Source organism: Manis javanica, chromosome 16 (assembly GCF_040802235.1).
Source record: "Manis javanica isolate MJ-LG chromosome 16, MJ_LKY, whole genome shotgun sequence".
Lineage (NCBI taxonomy): Eukaryota > Metazoa > Chordata > Mammalia > Pholidota > Manidae > Manis > Manis javanica.
This window is the reverse complement of record NC_133171.1, coordinates 22194523-22214468: the sequence shown is the minus strand read 5'-3', so window position 1 is coordinate 22214468 and position 19946 is coordinate 22194523. Positions and strand designations below refer to the sequence as shown.

General features: G+C 47.6%; 1 protein-coding gene across 2 annotated transcripts in view; it reads right to left on the bottom strand.

Annotated features, from left to right (window-relative positions):
• LOC108398747 (uncharacterized) overlaps positions 1 to 19946 on the bottom strand; it is a 180174-nt gene that overhangs the window by 5418 nt on the left and 154810 nt on the right. The window contains exons 15-17 of one of the 2 annotated variants that reach the window (XM_073224823.1): positions 8390 to 8535; positions 7021 to 7129; positions 307 to 6165 (exon numbers count right to left, since the gene is read on the bottom strand). In XM_073224823.1, coding sequence (XP_073080924.1) covers positions 7047 to 7129; positions 8390 to 8535 — 229 coding nt within the window. In that variant the 3' untranslated portion in view covers positions 307 to 6165; positions 7021 to 7046. Of the gene's footprint in view, positions 1 to 306; positions 6166 to 6430; positions 7130 to 8389; positions 8536 to 19946 lie in introns of those variants that run through there. The other variant, XM_073224822.1, reaches the window with a different exon arrangement.

Sequence of the window (19946 nt, the reverse complement as noted above, 5' to 3'; positions counted from 1 at the left end):
TAAATAAATAAGCCATTTAAAAAATGGACAAAGCAAATGAATGAATATTTTCCAAAGAAGACACAGATGGCCAACAGGCACATGAAAGGTGCCCCACATCGCTCGCCGTCAGGGAATCAAGTCCACCATGAGATGTCACCTCACACCAGTCAGAACGGCCACCATCCAAAAGGCAAGAGACAACAAGTGCTGGTGAGGATGCGGGGCAGCGGGGGCCTCCTATGCTGCTGTGAGCAGTACGGAGGTTCCTCAAAAAACTAAAAATAGAACTAAAAGAAGAAAAAGAAAAATGCTTAGAACTCCCACCTTTGCATCACCAGCGTTTCTCCCCGAAGCCTCCACCTCCGAATGTGCACCTGGCCGCGGACAGGGCGGTCCCCTGAAGCCGCGTGTCCAGGCCGGGACGCCCGGCCTGCGCCCCCTCCGGTCCTGCACAGCTTCCTCCGCTTCCTCAGCCCCCTGTTTCTGATCATTGAGGTCGCACGCCTTTGAGCCTCACTTGCTCCGTTTCTTTTGTCTGGAGTCCAGAATTCAGATTCTATGGTCAGAAAATTCGCAGGACCTGCATCTCCTTCCTGCTGATTGTCGCTCCCGGTAAGACGCGAGTCTGGCCGTCCCTCTGCGACGCTTAAGGCCTGTCCGTGGCCCCCTGTCTGACCCCGAGAAAAGCCGGGCGTCGTGGGACCTGGGCAGCCCGCACGCCCCTTTCACGGTCTCCGCGCCTCTGCGACTGTCTCGCGCCCGCCGACCCGGCCGGCGGTGCCCCCCGGTCCCCCCACAGCTGCCGGGCTTGCCTCTCCCCGGTGCTCTTCTCCTCGACGCCGGCTCGTCACCCTTCAGGTCCGCGGCCTGGCGTCCCCCGTCCCGTCAGGACTCTTCTGACCACAGAGAACTGCTGCCTTCCCACCTGCTGTTTCCCCCTTCTTCTACTCTCTTCTTTTTAGCATGTCCCATTTACTTACTTGGTTTGCAAGGATTTCTGACTGCTTTAGCCACTGATCCATCCCCAGCACGATGCATGTACGCAATAAACGTATGTTGAATAAACGTATTAGCAGTATTGATGAAGAGCTAAGAGCCTTTCTTAAAGATTGGGATCATTTCTTGATGAAATACTAGGAAAGGCCTCAAAGGACAAGCTGCTTTTGACCTGAGATTAGATGACAAGGTAGGTTTGGGTGTGAACATGCATGCTGCCCTGCAGGTGGGGCGACAGTATTAGCAAATGCGAAGATCCTGGTAAATAACAGATGCAACAAGAAAATTTTCATTCGATTTGGCTGGAGTGTAGATGGAATGAAGAGACTGGGTAGGTAACTCGGTGCATGTAAAATAAGCAGAGAGCCTGTCTAGGTCTTCGCAGGGAGCAGTGGGGAGGCTCTGCCCTCCCCTGAGCGATAGGCAGGGTCTGAGCGCACCGCGTTGTGTGTGTAACTTGCACTGTAAGTGACGTGGAGACGTGTGGCATCTCCATGCCATCCTCTCTCAGAATTCTGCTGGTGACAGTCTTTCTGCTTATCAGGCTGGCTCAGGGGAAATTGAATCAACAGACCTCATATCTTTTGAGGTGAACCAAACATTTTTTTCATGCATAGTTAGGGAATACAAATTTCAGTTCCAGATTCTCAAACTATACACTATTCTAAATAAGCCAAAAAAACAATTATAAACATATAGAAATGAAATGTTTCCTCCAAAGGAGTTTGACATATTACTATTTCACTAGAACTGCTTTTCTATTAGGACCTGAATTTAAGTTTGGGAAAAGCAATCAGTCAACTTATACAATGAGATATAAGAGGAAATTGTGAAGCAAGAAATTCCTCTCATGGGCAACAGTCTTTTCACTTCCCAATCTGCGCCTCTTTATTTCTGCCTGGCTCAAATAGCAAAATTCTAGCTTCAATTCTCCAGAAACCCTGAAGGCACTCTCTTCTAACAAGATCACTTTTTCCTGTGTATTCATCTTTCTCAGCTGTTATGAAATCAGATACCTTTCATTGCTTCCATTGCTGGATTTGACCTCTCACCATTTTTAAAAAAATAAGAGCTTAATAAAAAAATTATCAACACATAAGTAAAGTCAAAGAGAACACTGGTAATATGGTCAAATAAAATAAGGATATCAAATGGCAAGTGTTTCATAATAGTACTTCAGGACTGTACACGTGATTAGCTGAAGCTGTTTTGAGAATAGTTGGTTCATCAAAAAGTAATTTTCCTGGTATGCGCTGACATGCCATAAACAGTACATCATCAGATTAACAATAACTCCCATGATTAAAGGCATTCATAGGTACTATAAAATAACCACATATTCATTGAGCACAGTAGGCACTTTATGCAAATTACTGATGTAACCCCCACAACAGGCCTCCGAGCAGGATACACCATAACCCCCCGACTGAGGCAAAGCAAGTGGGACAGACCCGTGTTAGGTTGCGACCCGACATCACAGCGCGAATGAGGCGGCAGGGCCAGACCGCAGCAAAGGCCACTGACTGGTGCCAGCACACATTTTAACCATTCCACGATTCTGCCTACTTCCTGTAATATAGTTTCACCAATTATTAAAAAGTAAAAGTGAGAGCTAGAATTAGTGAAGCACCTATATGTCAGATATTCCCTCTAATCGTTGCAATAATCTTACAAATTAGGCGTTTTCCAGCAAAGCCTTAGAGGCCGATTGACTTGTCCAAGATCCATCACACTCCACGGACCACTGTCCTACTTTCCTTAAAAAGCATCAGAAGATCATCACAACCAGAAAACTCACTTCATTTATTTGGTGGAACACGAGCAAAATAAGAAAGCCACAGATAAAATATGTCCATTTTCTCCCCCATTTTCCAGGTCCAGCTCAAATGCCAGTTCCTTCCAGTCTCCCTCAGTTCCCTAACCCCCAAACTAACTGATCTTATATTTCAATTCAATCAAGGAGAAGCAAGCCTAGCAGACTGGGGGGCACACATGTGAATGGCTCAGCCAGTGTTCACAGTGGGGGTGAGCCCCACCACACCTTCCACTGGCAAGACCCATGCCCCTTGAACCCTGACTCCTCTTCTGCTTAGCAGCGGTATCTGCACTGTGCTGGACCCTCGCTGCCAGATCTTAAGCAATTAAGAGTCAAGGCTGTTTATCCTCATTCACTTATCTCCTATTTTATTCAGTACAGTGCCTGCCACATTGTATCTGCTTGACAGTGTCTAATCTGGGTTGTGATAAAGAGTTGATTATCTTATCTTTGATTAGCAATGATCTAATTTAGTAATCCTTCAATGCCTAGAATGAACAACTTGTATAGCTCAGAGTTATTTCTAGATACTTGGAATGACTTCACCTTATGGAATGACCTTATGAAAGAAAGAGCTTCACAGGTGAGGTGACAGATTTGCAAATATTAAATATGCCATTGCCTGATGCTCTCATCTCTATGTTGCTCCAGAATTATCTGAGCAAAGACCATGAGATAAGGATTAGCTTAGGCTATTCCAGTTACAATTGTATGACTGAAGTGTACAGAGCATGGGAAGAGGGTGGAAGATGAGATCAGAACTTCAAGGCTAGGATAAGGAATGTGGAATTTATTCTAATTGCAACAGGAAGCAAGTGGAGGATTTTAAACAGATTTATGCTTTAAAGGGATTTCAGCCTTTAAAAAGAACAAAATCCTTACATTTGCACAACATGGATGTATTTGGAAGACATTATGCCAAGTAAAATAAGCCAGACAGAAAGACAAATACTGTATCATCTCAATTATTCCTATTTTAGAAAAGTCAAATTCATATAAGCAAAGAGTGAGACGGTGACTGACAGGGGCTGTGGGAGGGGAAACAGGAGAAGCATCAAAGGGCATAAAGTCTGTTATTCACAATGAATAAATGTTAGAGATCTAATTTCACAGCACAGTGACTACAGTCAACAAGTGCAAGCGATGCACCTGAAGCTTATTAAGAGGGTGGCTCTTCGATGTTCTCCCTGAAAGGCAGGCAGGCAGCTGAGAGGTGATGGCCGTGTCATCAGCCTGACTGGCGATCACTACACAGTGTACACCTTATAGCAAATCATCACGTTGTACACCTTAAATATATACAATTCCTACTTGTCGATTATATCTCAGGAACAAGGATTTCTCTGGCTACTGCATGGAGGAGGTTCTCAAAGGACAGGACATGGCAGGACTCCCACTGTGCAGCGGGAGCAGGCAGGGGCTGTGGCGGGAGCCCGGGGCCCGGCCTTGGGAGGGGAGACCCCGGTCAAGGTTCAGAGCCCCGTGCACTGGCTCAGGCATGAGTGCAAAACGTGAGGCGCAGACACGGGGTTATCTTACTCTAAAGGTTATAACACATCCACGCCTCCATGTTCTCTCCATTGGTACCTTATTATTAACTTAAAGAAAAGATACAAGACTTTTAAACCTAGTGTTTCTTCTGGCTACTTCATTGCTTTATGATTTATCATTTTTGTCCCCCTAAAATCTAAATGCAGTTTTCGAGAGTATGATTATTCATTAAAAAGCAACAAAGAATGCATGGCTGGAGGCATGGAAATGAATAGGTGCCCTGAGAGACAATCTCTTCTCGAATCTGACCTTGGCAGCAGAAGCAGGGATACAGAATGGATGAGCCAATTACTTTAAACAAGACAGAAGCATGTAACCTGCTTCTTTTCTTTGTATAAATAACTTGCAACATTCCAGACTTCTACTTCATTGCAAATTTAATATAACCGCAGAAAGGTTTTGAAAATCATTTCAAGGAACATTTGCTTGCTACCATGCTTTTCCAAAAAAAAAAAATCATAATATAGATATTGGCTAGAATAAATGCCTCAAGGTATCCCTTTATCTTGGAGAAAGTGTGCAAACTTTAAAAATTAGAGATGAGACAGTATGACGGCAACTTGGCCCAGCAAGTTGTGGATGACAGGACCCCAGAAACCAGCATCTTTCCAATACAGAAGTATTGGAAAGTCCATTACTGATGGGGGATTCATTCAACAGGAATTGCTATTTTAGAAAAGAACTAGTGCCTGGGCCCCACTTCCAGAGATTCTGATTCAACATTTGAGATGAAACTCATGCATCAGTATTTAAAATTTATTTCTCTCAGATAATTTTAATGTATAAACCCAGTTGAGAACTGGGTCTGAGTGATGGGGGGGCGGGGGAAATAACATCTTGTTTCTTTTTTTTGTGCAATATCTTAAAACAGAAACCCATCCCCACTTCCCAAGTTAAAAGAGCCCCCTTGCTCTGACAGGAGTCAGGAAGGAGCTCCACACACGGAGAGCACAAAGCTTTCCCGTGTGTGTGTGTGTGTGTGTGTGTGTGTGTGTGTGTGTGTGTGTGTGTGTGTGTGAGCGTGCGTGTGCGGTTGCCTGCACAGGTATCAGATGAAAGAAGGACCCTCAGAACTTCGCAGCCGGGTGGAGACGAACATCTGACAAAAGTAAAATACAGTTTCTGTCGTGAATCAGGGGAAAGGGTGGGACTGAGTCACAGCAGGTCCTCACGAAACAACAGCAGACGGTTCACAAAGAGGAAGGCTGTGAAAACAGCGAGTGTAAGCTAAGCGTTCGTTTTTAAATATTTACCAAAAATGGACGCCTTGGTCACGTTAAGACATGCTTCCCTCAAGGCCTTCCCCTCTTACCTGCCTGTGTCCGGCTCCCGCCGCCTTACCAGCTGATGCCTGGAGCTCATTCATGGCCGAATTCAGTTACCAAGGAGCCAGTGGACGCTCGCCCTGCACAGCCCGCTCAGCCCCCGGGCTTCCTCCGAGCATAAGGGCCGCTCCCGGGCTTGGCCTCAGTGCCCGAGATGCCTGGATGCCTGGCCCGAAGGGAAGGCAGCCCCCGGGAAGCATCTCCGAGCGAGCGCGTCCTGGAGGCGGAAGAGCCCTGACACCTGTGAGCCCCAGGCCGCTGCTCCTGCTCAGGACAGACTCGGGCCGCGCCCCCTGCTCGCCCACGGTGCCCGCTGCGGTGCCCCCTGAACCGCTGGGAGGAGCCCGGGTCCAGATCACGGAGGCCCAGAACCACGAGCCGCCCCAGGGGCCGCGGAGAACCGCCGGATGCGGGCTGGAGCTGCCCTTCGTGCCGGCGACGGGGTGGTTGTGAGTCCAGGCGTCCCATGTTCACATGGGGACCCGAAGACGGCCTCTGGAGGGATGGAATGAACGAGTCACCGTTTATGATTCATTCTCTCTGCAACTTTTTACTGACTACCTACTAATATCAGGACGTAGTTTATGAATTTGGGAAGTATAAGCAACATAGGCACGAATCCCTGCTTTCCTGTAGTTTTTACTTAAGAAGAACAAACAAAAGAGCAGCCCTGTAAGCAAGTGCGCTGTATACGCAGACGGTAAGTACCGGGAGGAAAAGGTGAACGGAGAGCGGGGGGGGGGGGGGGGGGGGCCGGGGGGTGAGACTGTAACAGCGGGACGACGAGGAGCCCCCAGGAGGCCATGGTCCAGCCGCGGCGGGCGGAAAGGGGGACCCGTCCTCGGAGGGCGCCCGGCGGCCGCGTCGAGCAGCCTCTGCCTCGGGACTCTGCCTTCTCTGCAAGCGAACACGGCGACCCACGACCTGCCCGCGCCGCCGACCGCTTGGGTGCAGGGCGAGCGGGCGCGGAGGCCGCCACGTGCAGGAGGCGCTCCGAGGACCGAGCGGCCAGCCCGACGCCGCTCGGCGCCCCCCGAGCTTCCGCGTGACGGACGCCCCAGCCTCGCCCGGGCCCGAGCGGTCGGCGGGCCCCGCACAGGAGCGCCACTCGGAGGCGGGGGCCGTGCCCGCGGCCCTCGGGAGCCCGGGCGCTGAGACGGGGCCGAACGCCCTTCCTCCAGGCTGCCCGGGACCCCTCCCTCGGGGCACCCCGAGCCTCCTCTCGCCGGACGGCCCCTTCCTCCGAACGAGCTCCTACCAGGTCTGTTCTGCCTCTGGCACAAGGAGTCTGAGAATCAAATCCGCAAACACTGGCTAGAGGGCCCGTCCACCCGCCCTCCCCCAGGGCACCTGCTTCCTCCACGAAGTTCGGTGGGTCAGCGAGGGGAGCAGGGCTTCCGGAGAGCGGGTACTGACGGCTCTCGGGACTGCGACGGTCCAGCATGCGGTCTGCTCTGGTCTGCATAAATACAAATAATCTTACTTAATTCATCAAATGAGCAGTTACTGCCTGGAAGCCACGAATTCTGCTTAGTTCCCAGTACAGGCTTCTGAGACAGCAGGCGCCCCGTCCTTAGGGCTGCAGCCTCCCTGGGGAGGTGGCCACCCAAGGCTGCTGTGCCGACCACAGGATGCCGGACACACAGAGTACCTGCCCAGCAGAGTCTGTGGGTTTGGGGAGTGCTGGGGACTCCCAAGAGTTCAAGGGTGAGTGGGAGTGAGCCAGGCTACCAGGGGTGGGAAGGGCAGTGCTGAAGATTCACCAGAAGGTAGAGAAAATGGGTGGTAATAGTAGATAATAGATGATGGATAGATAGATAGATGATATAGATGATACATGATAGATTAGATAGATAGATAGATAGATAGATAGATAGATAGATAGATAGATAGATAGATAGATAGATAGATAGATAGATAGAGACAGAAAACTCTGGTTTCTTTAATATTGTTTGGCTGGCTTGGATGACCTAAAATTTCACAGGCAATAATACCTAGTTGAATTGGAACCACCCCTTCTAAGCAAGATAAGTATCACCGTGTGTGGCACCGTTTCCACAATGCTATTCTATTCTCCAACATAGAGTCCTTGAAGAAATAGGCCTGGGCTTTAGAGGATAAAATGTTGTGGCTAAAATACACTATTTTCCAGTGCAATTTGTTTATAACAGAGGCAGAGTTATAGCAAAAGCCATTTTCCCTACAAGGATAAATTGAAAAGTTCTACAGAGTTCAAATGTTGACTACACAGTGAACTGACTATTGAATTTTCAAATGCATTTTTGCTTGGAAGATATATTGACATCAAGTTCCCTTGAAAGAATATAATCATCCTCTTGAGATCTTTTTTTAATACAACCTATGTGATAGAGATTAAGCCATTTGTCCAAGACTTTTTATTTCTATCTTAAGTTTCCACTGAAAGTCGACCTCAGTCAGAACCTGTATCAAGTTGTAAAAAAAATATATCTGACAGCCTTGAGGATGTTTGAATTTGAAAAAAAAAGTATAAAATTGGATAATTCTACCTCATAAAAAGCATTATATGCATTTTAGGATCTTCAAATGTTCACTTCAATAGTAGTAATTATGCTACATTATCAATTGAATAGGCTCCACAAAAGAAATTGACCTATTAAATGAATAGATGTGTTGCTCAGAATTTAATATTTCAAGATTACTATAACAGTGTTTTGAAAAAAGAATATCCCTTTCTTACCTGAAGGTAAAACTCCACTGCTATCATAAATGCAGAAATCAGAAGTGGTTTCACTCATGCAACGGTGAGATGTGGAGCCTCTGAATCTGTCCTCACACTGAGCCGGCCGCACAGGACTGACATTTGGTTGCCTCTGTCCATACGCCCTGTCAACACAGTCAAGTCAACACACAATAAAGACGGAGCAAAACAGAAACGCCACTTCCACAATTACACGCTGAGCTACATGAGACGATGCCTTCTGCGCGAGGTCCTTGCCAGAACGCACACCGTCCGAGCGCCGGCAGAACGGGCTCTGCGGGTCCCCGCACAGCGCGCGTTCCTGGGGCTTCACTGTTGGACAGAGGGTGACACTCCTCTGCATTCACCTACTTTGATGTGAACAATCACATTTCCATCACTGTCTCTTCTTTCATGTTATCTGACCCTGTCCTGTGTTAATGCACAGATCCTTGAATATTAGGTAGATTTTTTTTAATGCATATTTTTGTAGAATAACAAAAAGGCTAAGTTATGAATGTGTGTGTGAGGTGTCCTTCCCTAAATCCTTAGCTGCGTCTCCCGTGTCGGCATAAAGCCCCCGAGTGTTCAAAGGAAGCATCCCGACGTCCAGCATGCGGGCGAGGCTGCCGCGCCCGCCAGTTTCTGCACTTTCAGTTTGTCTGGCGTTTCCCCTCCGGGTGCAACTCAGGACCGAGCCCTTCACTGTTCTGAGAACTGTGACTGACCGCTTATAAATATCTGCACAGGAGTCACGTAGCGATGTCACCGTGGGGCACGGTCCTGTACGGGAGGTGATCCACTCGGGCAAAGCTCACCAGGCTGGACGACAACCCCGGTTGCTGACCTTGCCTGCCCCCTGCCGCAGGGAGCGGCCACCGCAGCCAGACCGGATTCCCCGTGGACACCCCTCTCCCCCTACTTCCTCATCAGATTAAACATGTCTTTGCCAATTCTACCTCTGAATTTCTCTCAGATGCATCTACATCTCTGGATAACCCCATCATCACTTGGTTACAATTAGACTCATCTAAGATATTATAAATATTTTCCGACCTGTGGTAGCACAAGACTGGCTGCTGTTTCTGTGGAGGCGCTTTGTCATGCGCACGGTATTAGCCGTCTAGCGCTGCAGAATAAAAAACCCCACACTTCACGGCTTAAAACAGCATGTTCTCATCTCACAGGGCCCGTGGGTCAGAGTAGGTACGGCTTAGGTGAGTCGGAGGCTTCAGGGTCTCTCTAAATACTGACTTCAACATGTTTCATCTGCAAACCTGGGCAGGAACTTTTTCCAAACACGTCCTGTGGGCAGGATTTGTCCTGGCTGTGGGACTGAGCCCCTGCGGTCCTTGCCAGTCGCCGTCAGTGGCTACCCTCTCCATTAGGCAGCTTGCTTCATCACAGCCGACGAGGGACAAAGTCTGGTGGCAAGACTGAAGCCAGACTCTTACGTTAGTGATTCACAAGGTGAAATCCCATCATATTTGAGACGTACTGTCAGTTAGAAGCGAGCCTCAGGTCCTGCACAAGCGCGTGCACAGCAGGAGGCAAGGGCCGCTGGAGGCCACCTTAGAGTCAGTCCGCCACATTTGTCATCTCCTCCAGCTCCTTGAACTTCCCACAGGGACATACAATCTAGGTATGAATGTCTGCAGTCTATACACGTGCAGCTTCAATGAAAATCTCTGAGGCTCTGGGTGTAGCAAGGGAGCCTCTTCTGTGCTTCCTTAGGACCCTTTATTTCTGTGTCCCAGTGTATGATTGCCTATGTACCAAAGACTCGGCTGCCTATCCGTCGCCAGTGCGCCGCAGAGTTGGCCGTACAGCAGACATTCCGAGAATATTTCTTACATAAGTGAAGGAACGACTTCCTGAAACGCTCTGTGGCGTGACACTCACTCTGGTACTTACCCTCCTAAGTTTACGAGCCCCTCAGAATAGATCACCTCACTACATCGATTCAGTCGTTATCAATGAGTGGCTCAAAATTCCTATAAAATTTATTGTTTCTGCTTCTGCCACCTCTTGGACTAATGAGTATTAGTTAATAATTGCATGTATTTGCCATAGATTACCTAATTCCTGAGTCGGAGACACACTTATTTCCAGCATTCCACTATTCAGTAACTCACCTCCTTGCCATTCTCTCTACACCGCCCCAAGGGTGAAGGCCGCAGCCCGAGCCCTTGGCCGCCTCACCCTCTCCCGATGAAGGGGTTCCAGCCTCCCTGCCTCAGTCCCAGGGTGGGCTGGCCTTGCCTGGATTTTCTCCTATGGTATTAAATCTGATTAGGGCACAAAGAACAGAATTTTACGCAGGCACACGGTGGTTTTGTCCAAGGGGACACAAAGTTGTTAATGAAAAGGTAAGATATAAAAATAAAGAGGTGCAACTGTTTTAAGATATTTTATGATAACCTTGATAAATTAGTACCTGGAATGACTTTAAGGCTGAAATATTGGCTTAAATGAATTGTATGCTAAGGTTAAAACTTGTACCTTGTGGAGTCTTAGGACAGAGTTTGTGTTCTGTGAATTCCATGATAATTTTCTTAATTTCCATCTTTAATAAGACCACACTTCTCTGATCTTTCAATATGCACCACGTCTTTTTCAAAGCAGCTGATGCCTACCAGAATGATAGGAAGTTGGAAAATTAGACTAGAACCTGTCAGGATGGACCACAGATCCTTGCTGTGGCATTTTAACTTAATCCTACAGGCAGTGGGGGGACATTGCAAGTTTCTGTGGACAGGAACACCACGATGGGAGCTGAGTTCCCAAAAGGTGAAAAGAACACGCAGGGGCTGTCACCATGATCGCAGGGAGAAATGGAGTAGCTACGAATAATAATGACAGTGATAACAGTTAAGAAAAAAAGTACAAATATGATATATTTGGGATTAGGGCATTTATATTACCTTTTAGATTCTAAGCATGGATGACTAGAGATTCAGTAGTGCTGGCAGAGAACAAGGGAAGAAAGAAAGCAGGTTCCAAGGGCAGAGAATGGGATTCAAGGTGTGAATGGCAATTGGCTGTTGAAAATAAGTATCTCCTTACAAAGCTGGGCTGAGGATTAAATGACACGCTGCAGGTAGTGGATGCTCTGGCGCACAGTAATCTTAGATAAATGGTATCTGCTATTCAAGTTCCCAAAGTCATTTTCTGCACTCAACCAAGAACAAGCATTTTGCTTCATAGATTTTCATCAAAGTGAAATCCTAAATTTCAGAGTGATAAAATAAGTTATCGATGATCTTTTCATTATATGAATTTTCTCTCTAGGACCAGAATCCTAGCATTTTACGAAACTAGTAAGATCTGTTACACATTTTTAAACTATTTATTTATAAAAGAGTCAGAATAGCCCTAAAATTCATGAGAGAGAGAAAGCTTTATTTGAAAAAAATAAATTTTGAAATTTTGAAGTAACAGAAATATATTTGGGATGGTTCTGAAATAGTGAACAAGTAACCTAGGAGGCTCGGAAGACAAAAACATTAAAATTCACACCTTACAGGGGAACTTCCAGGTTTAACAAAGCAACATAATTTTCACTGCTACCTCCTCCTGAGGAAATCATACCTAACAGTAAGCAAAATAAGAAAAAGTTACAACATCCTGACAAACCAAGGACACAAAACCACAGATAGAATAAAATAAAGACAAGGCTCTTCTTTGCCAAGTCCAGGAGAGGTGTGATCCGTGACAGGGCCTGAGGAAAGGACGGGGTTACGGGGTGGGGTGGGGGGCACAGAGGCACCAGGCCAGCCAGAGGTGGCACTCTGACACGGGCAGACCTCAAACAGCGGATTTTCAAAGTTTCGTCTCCAAGCACAAATCAACAGAGGAAGGATACAAGGAAGAGCAAAGCAGACATTAATAAATTAGAAGAGAGAAAAATGGTCAAACTAATTAAAAGCCTAAGAATGTGTATATTGATTAGAAATAAAATTGATGAAATACTGTTCATTTCCTCATAGACATGAGAAGGAAAATAAATACACAAAATACAAAGTGACAACAGGCAAATAATGGCAGACCTAGAGAAAAATCAGAAAAATAAGTTGAGATCACAATGCTCAAATCTGTGCAAATGAGATTTAAAACATACGTTAAAATAATGATTTACAAGGGAAATATATAAATACCAAAATCATTCCCAAAAGATATAAGAAACTCTACACTATTTAATTAACATGGAGAAGAGAGGACTTTTTCACGGGACTACCCCATGAAAGGCTTTGCATATAGACTATTTTGCAACATAATTCTTAAAAAAAAAATTCGAAGATTTGATAACTCAGATCATCTCTGAATTGTCCCAGTGGAGAGATTTGGAGAAAAGCACCCTGCAATAATTGTGTTTTACATGGAGAAATCATTCTTTCTGAGTATGTAGCCGGGCAATGATGGCCACTATCACCAAAATGTCTGAACACTGTTCTGGAGGAACTAGCAAACAAAATTAGACAAAGAAGAAGTAAGAATTATAAAATTTGCAAAGAAGAACATAAAAGTCAGTGCTGTGCAGTTGATAATATTAAACATATAAAAAGTTCAAGAGAATCAACTATTACAAACAAGTCTGTAGGGCGATTATTCTCAAAACTAAAATATATAATACAGCATTCCTGTAGTCATCAACAGCCAGATAAAAACATATTGTGGAAGAAAATATCCCAACACAATAGTTACAAAACAACCACAAAAGAGAAAATTCCTAGAAATAAACATGCAGAATCTATATGAAGAAAACTTTTGACTCTATCAAGAGACCCAAAGAAGTTCTGAATAAATAGGAAGATACATTGTTTCTCTATATAAATTTTCAACATCCTATAAATACGTTATCCTGAAATGAACCTATGCATTTACCGTGAATAAAATAATATTACTACAGGATTGTTACAAGTAAATAAGGAGATCCTAAATTTCATTTGGAAAAATAGCATGAGAAATCATGCCAATTTAATTTTTAAAAAACTAACATGGAATTGGGAATTTCTGAAATTGAAAATTTTATAAAGCTACAGCAAAAAAAATAAAGGTCAGCTCTGGTAGATAAATAGGTAGGCAAATAATGGAATGAAGTAGACGTAGGCTGGCAAACTGAGTCTTCGCTCCGAGGTCCAGACAGGCCCACACTTGCTTTTTCCTGTGCAGGACACAGACCTGTACTTCCCGCCCCCGGTGTTCTGCCTTCTGCCTGGGCTCCTCCCCGAAAGGCCCTGGCCCAGCATGGCAGGGAGGAGGGCAACGCAGGGTGTACCCAGGTGCTCTCTCTGGATGGCCGCTGCCTCTGTCCCTGGCAGGCACTAGAACAGGGTCCTCAGTCTGTGTCTTTTAAAAGAATTGAACACTGAGACGGTCGTATGCAAGCAAGCCGTGTACTCTATCAGAGAAACGAGGAAGCCGGACCTTGGCGGACCAGGTGGGCTGCCCAGGAGAGCATCGGCCCTGAGAAGAATCAGGGTGGCTCCCCTTCCGGGGAGTGAGACCCTCATCATAGTCACTGGGTCGCCAGCACGAGCAGGGACAGTATCAGTCAGCACACGGGCAGCCGGGTCGCCCAGATGCCTATATGTGGCCATGTCATCCCTGTAGCATCAGCATGTAACATCTCCACCAGGGAGAGACAGTATATAGTGAGGAAAAGGCACCTATCAGACACCACATTTTCCTTATACGATGTCACAAGATGCTTGTGTGATCAGAGAGCGATATGGCAATAACCACTAACGGTGGAAGAGCACATGAGTGCCAGCAATCCTACTGCAAGGTTTACGCCTCCACTACAGCTGTGCATTGATTATCTGACCGAGGGCTCTCTAATCCTAGGACACGGCGGCTATAAAACTTGCTAAAACAATAGGTAGACGTGGAAAAGAGGACGTGTTGGAGCCTTAGAGGACTTAGGTGTGTGGGGTTGGACTGGCCTCCCCATTTTCTCTGCCTCCCTCACCTCCAGGATTTCAGGCCCCAGGACATCCCTGCGGCAGCCGTCCCATCAGGAGCCCTGGCTTCTGGGCCCACCACTGACTTCCTGCCTCACTGCCACGGCCGCAGGCATATCAGCCTCCTGCTGAGGCTAATCTCGGGGTTGCCGCATGGCTCCCTACTTGCTACCCTGTTCCCACTCCTGCACTGCAAACCCCACGTTAATACCTAGGGTGACTTCCACTGCCCTGCCCTGACCCCAGCTGGCCCTGCTGGCTGTGTAGGTCAGCAGAGGAGGGGCATGTCATCCAGAAAACTGTTGAGAAAACTGGAGAGACATTCGGGGGAAAATACTATAGGCCATCTCCTTGTTTTGGACCAAAACAAAATTGGGATGTCAAACATTTATATTCAAAATATTCCGCCAGTGTGCCACAAACTCAGACATGGAACAAGCGACGGGTAAATGAGATTATACAAAAATGAAAAGCAGTCACAACACAAAAGCAGGGCAAACAAAGTCAAACTATGAAATACATACTGACAATGTGCATTATAGCATTATAGATAATGGCTAATTAATATATAAAAACCTGAACCTCTGAGAATAATGAACAGTAAAGAAAAAATGAGCAAATGCATAACTGGACAGTTCACAGAAGGTAGTAGGTCTGAAATATCTGTAATACACAAAGAGATGTTAACTCTCACTTGTGAAAGGAGAAAGCCAACTTTAAACTACAGTGACTACCTGTCTGGTGGGAGATTCATAGCGCTGCAGGAGCGGGTGCCCTACTGTCCACAGTGGAGAGGAGCGGCCTGCTCAGAGAGCGATATGGCAATGACCACTAAGGGTGGAAGAGCACACGAGTGCCAGCAATCCTACTGCAAGGTTTACGCCTCCACTACAGCTGTGCATTTACAACTTTGTTATTAGGACACTTACTGAGGCATTATTAACAGTAGTAGGAGACTGAAAATAATCATGATTCTAATGGGGTACTGGTTAGGTAAACTATAGTGTGAACATACAATGAACTATCACATAGTCATTAAAAAGAGCAGTAGCTCTCCAAAATACATTAAGGTATGTGGTGCAATTCCTCTGTGTTAAGAATGTATACAGAGAGAGACACACAGGGCGATAGATGCATAAAGTATCTTTGAAAAGATTGTCAAAAACCATAGTGGATAAGAGAGCAACTAAGGCGCAGAGAGGGAGCCATTCAACTGAAAACTTTTTAAATCTCTTGATTCTTTCAACATTGTGCTTGTAGAACTTTAAGAATTTAAAAATACTAGTATTTCAAGTTGACTTTATTTTCATTTTAACTCAGTGAAGAAAACATGTAAGGATAAAAGGACTGGAAATAACTGAGATTTTACAAATGAAGATATTTCTTTGAGTCCTAATATGATTTTTGAAATGAAATTTTTTTCATTTCTGGTCAAAAAAGAAACAGTACTTTATTTTAAATATTCATCTGAACCCACATGAAATTCCTCTGTTCCTTGTTATTTCATCTTGTAATCTGTACTATGGGAGGTCTGCCCATGTGTGTCTAGCGGAGGCACACAGAGCCATTTCCAACATCGCCTCTAACTACCCAGATGCTGAGCAAAGCAGCCAGCCCACAGCCCCAGCCGGCTCCTACTTCGGGTCCGCAGTGAGTGCTTGGGTGGGACAAAGGCTTAGCCAGCACAGACTGCCCACCCACTGTGACCTACTATGCTCCAGGAGCTTTACCTTTGTGACCTCCAGCTCTTACACTTACTCGGGAACTCTCCGCATTTCCCTTGTGAGAGAACTGGCCCTCAGAGAAATCAGAGCACGTCCAGTGCCTCTCAGACGTGGCGAGTGCAGAGTGCAACCAGAGCTGACCCACGGAAGCCGATGTCCGTCCCACCACTTCACTCTCGGTCTCCATTTATGAGACTTCAATGCACACCATTCTATCTCCAGAACCCCCAGCTCACTGTCACTAAGCAAGCAGTTCCTCCCAGGACATTCCTTTCCTGTGCCAACCGAAGTCCTTGTAGACGTTCTGGAAAACAGGCACCTTTCTGTGGGTCAGGGAAAACCACAAAACACTAACCTGGACCAGAAGTTTCCCTGCACAGCTCCCCTCTTCTCATCTGTGTCCACTAACACAAAACACCACTGGCTCACCCAACCCAACCTCCTCTCTGCGCCCAAAGCCAGACCCTGGGGCTGACTCAGGACCACACTGTCAGTCGTCCAGCCTTTGCATTGTCTGTGCAGACCCACCAACTCAGATCCCTCCCCTCTGCCCTGTGACTATGCCCGCCTCTCATCAAAATTCAGTCTTACACCTTTCATCCATAATCCAGTACAAATAGTTCATAGTAACATATATCTGAGTCTTTCTATTTGCACTATTTGCACTCCAAAGGATTTCAGTAGATACTATTGTGGGACACGTGGTTTGGTTTGCTTGGGGCTGGACAGAACACAGCACCCTTAGTGCAGAACCTCTCAGCCTTCAAACTGCGTAGGCACACTGCCAAGAGGAGCCTACGCTGGGGCAGTGGGTCCCAGGCTTCCCAGCAAGCGTTCTCCAAAGCACCTGCGCTGAGGGGGACTTAGAACTGAGTCCTCCACACTCTTGCCCTTCAGGGTGGGGTGCTAAGGACACACAGTGTGGCTTCAGAACATGCTTTAGAGATTATTTGCCTATAGTAATGCAAATGCAAGCATCTTAAGACAAATGAGAAACTTGAGGCGTTAGCTAAAATATTGGGCAGTAAAACATCAGGTTTTGTACATGATGTTGAACCAGCCAGGAAAGCAGCCCCACATTTAAGGTCAGCTGCCTTTTCTCTTTCTCAGTCCACGTTCTCCCCGACCCAGCCTGTGTTTTCCTCAGAATAATTTTTCTATGCTCCCTGTTCCCAAGCAGGGAAAATAAGTAAGTAAATAAAACACTAACTTCTTATAAAGAAAAAGGAAGAAGGAAAACACATTGAAATCATGTAAGACACACTCAAACTGAGTTTCGAAGTGATTCAAACCACAGGGTAAGTGAAAATCAGAAGGGTGAATTTCACAAAAATATTATAATGTATTTCTAAATGTGGAGATATAACCTTGAATATCTTACACATGGAACTGGTAAAGGCAATTCTTAAAAAGATGAATCAAGGGCAGAGAAAAGCCTTATGGCTGGTAGAGCCACGTGAGCGGAGGCATCGACGCAGGGCGACCTTGGAAATGCTGAGTCGGCAGGTCCGGGGGTGGGCCTAGATTTCCCACTGCCTCTGTGCTTCTGCGCTGATGTGATAATCGGCCCGCACGCTTGGAAACAAGAGCGTGGAGCACGTGACCGACTCTGACTCCCGCTCAGAAGGGCCGGCTCATGAAAGTTCACCAATACGGACACACTTCCTACTGATCATGAATAGGCTGAACAACAAATGCGCCCCAGCGACCCATCCAGGATGCTTTTGCCGAAAAGTCGGTGCAGCATTTTGGAAAACTGCTCACTGCAAAATATCACCACTGAACTCCCTGTGGGCAGTTTTAGTTGACGTGCAGGAGAGACTGAAGATACGCAGGAGCTTCTGGTAATTAAGAACTGTGGGCTGCTGAGTGGGCCACCTGTTAGGGCCACCGGCCCAGAGCTGAAGAGTCCCTGGAAGAAAGCCCACGGTGAGGCGCGGCTTCAGGCGGTGCCTGATTCGGCGGTGGGCGTGCATCTCACTGGTTACCAGAAGATGCTGTCAGCGCAGCAAATACGACCGGCTCTGCCTCTCGCCCGGACCTCCTGTTCCTCTGACTTGCCTGTAAAGTGCCGCCAGCGGAGGTTGAGTGTAACAATTTTTCAGGTAGATTGCATAATGTTTTCATGTTGCTGACTTGCTCCCTTGTCGCCCATTTGAATCTACTTTTCATCCTCTTGAAGAATACACTTGATTTTAGAAGTATGTTGCCCTAAAGCTATGTTGCGTATGTCTTGGCAGATGCTTGTTCCAGACTGTTTAGGCAATTGTTAGGCTACAGCCAAGTGCATACACTTCTAATGCCATTGTGATCTCAGTGACTTAGAGTCACATTATCAAAACCTCTTACTCGGATTTACAGAATTCGTACCAGAATGACACTGATTAAGCAGCTGGGCCATTGAGCTGTTCTCAATTAAGGCAGCCACTTGCTCTCTTGCTAGGCGCCTAGGAAATGGCAGCTTCATCCCCCATTTGGCCATTTCACTGTTGCTTTTCCACCATGTCCCTTTAAAGTCATGCACCTAGAGGTAGCTCCACGTCATTTCCACAAGCTCCCACCAAGATGCTAGTCCCTGGCTGCCTCGGTCGGACTGCAAGTGGCTCGCTGAGACTGTGAGGTGAGAGTCCGCCACCTGCCCCCCGCGAGCTGGCCATCCCGGTGTGCTCGTTGCAGTGGGATTCGCTCTACCGAGACCCAGCCTGGAGGGACAGAGGGGCGGTGGCCCCCGTGTCCGCGTGGGCCTCGGCGAGTGACTCCGGTGCACGCACAGTGCTTGATCCCTGATCCCCCTGGTTCTGCTGAATTTGCCAAGAAGCTGACCTTTAAGCTTCAGACTGTTTGCCTCCATTCTACTGGCATGACAGAGGCGCACCCGTTTCTTCCGCCCACCAGGTGTTTAGAGCACCAGCAGTGTGACACTCACCGCCGTTTGCTCTCCCCCTGCACTCCCGAGTTTAGAAAAAGACAAAACCTCAGGATTCTGAAGTCACTGCCCAAGAAAACTGTAACTTCCAAGGTGGAGAGAATCGTAGACGTGATGAGCACAAGAAGATGCTTTTACTTTGCTTTGCTTTTTAAAATTATTCTTCCGCAGTGCCGTTTTTAAGCAGCTTTTCTATTCCTTATTCCATAAAGTCCTTTTTGCTACCAGGATGAGCATGGTGTTTTTCTTACAGTCAAGAAGAAACGAAGGAACAGTAACATTCTGTTCTCCTGAGACTTGGTGAACAAGGGGAAGGGGCACGAAGCACAGGCGTGTGAGTGGACGGGTGGCTGTTCGGGTGCCCGGCGCCCTCCCCTAGGTGCTCTTCGTGCCCAGAAAGGCTCTCTGGGAACCCGAGGGGCGGCATCGGGGGTAACAGTGCTGGTACCCACAACGTCACCGAGCATCTCGGGTGCTCCCCCGATCTACCTACCGCCCACGGGTCTCTCGGAGGCGGGTCCCAGGACTGCGGCGCCTCCCCATGGAGAAGCTGAGGCCCAGAGGCCGTGGGCGCAGCCACAGCGTTGCCCTCGGTCCCCCCGAGCCTGACGCCAGGCCCTGCCCGCCTCCCGTGCCGCCCGGGCATCGCCTGCGTTAGAGAGCCGCGCAGGGGCGGCTGCTGGCACATGCTGCTCGGGCGCCGTGCCCTGGCTGCCCGCCCCCCTGCCTGGTCGGCGTCTCGGACCCAGGGAGAGGGCGGCGGGGCTGCTCCCGACGGTGGCGGGTCCCGCGGAGGCCGCAGGGGAAGGAGGGGGGGACGAAGCTCCTCCCCGCGCGGCACAGGGCCCGGGAGCCTCCCACCGGACGGGACAACCAGCCCCTCCCGTCACGCCGCAGTCGGGAGCCTCGGCCCCGGGAGGCGCTGCGGGCCTGCGGGGGCTGGT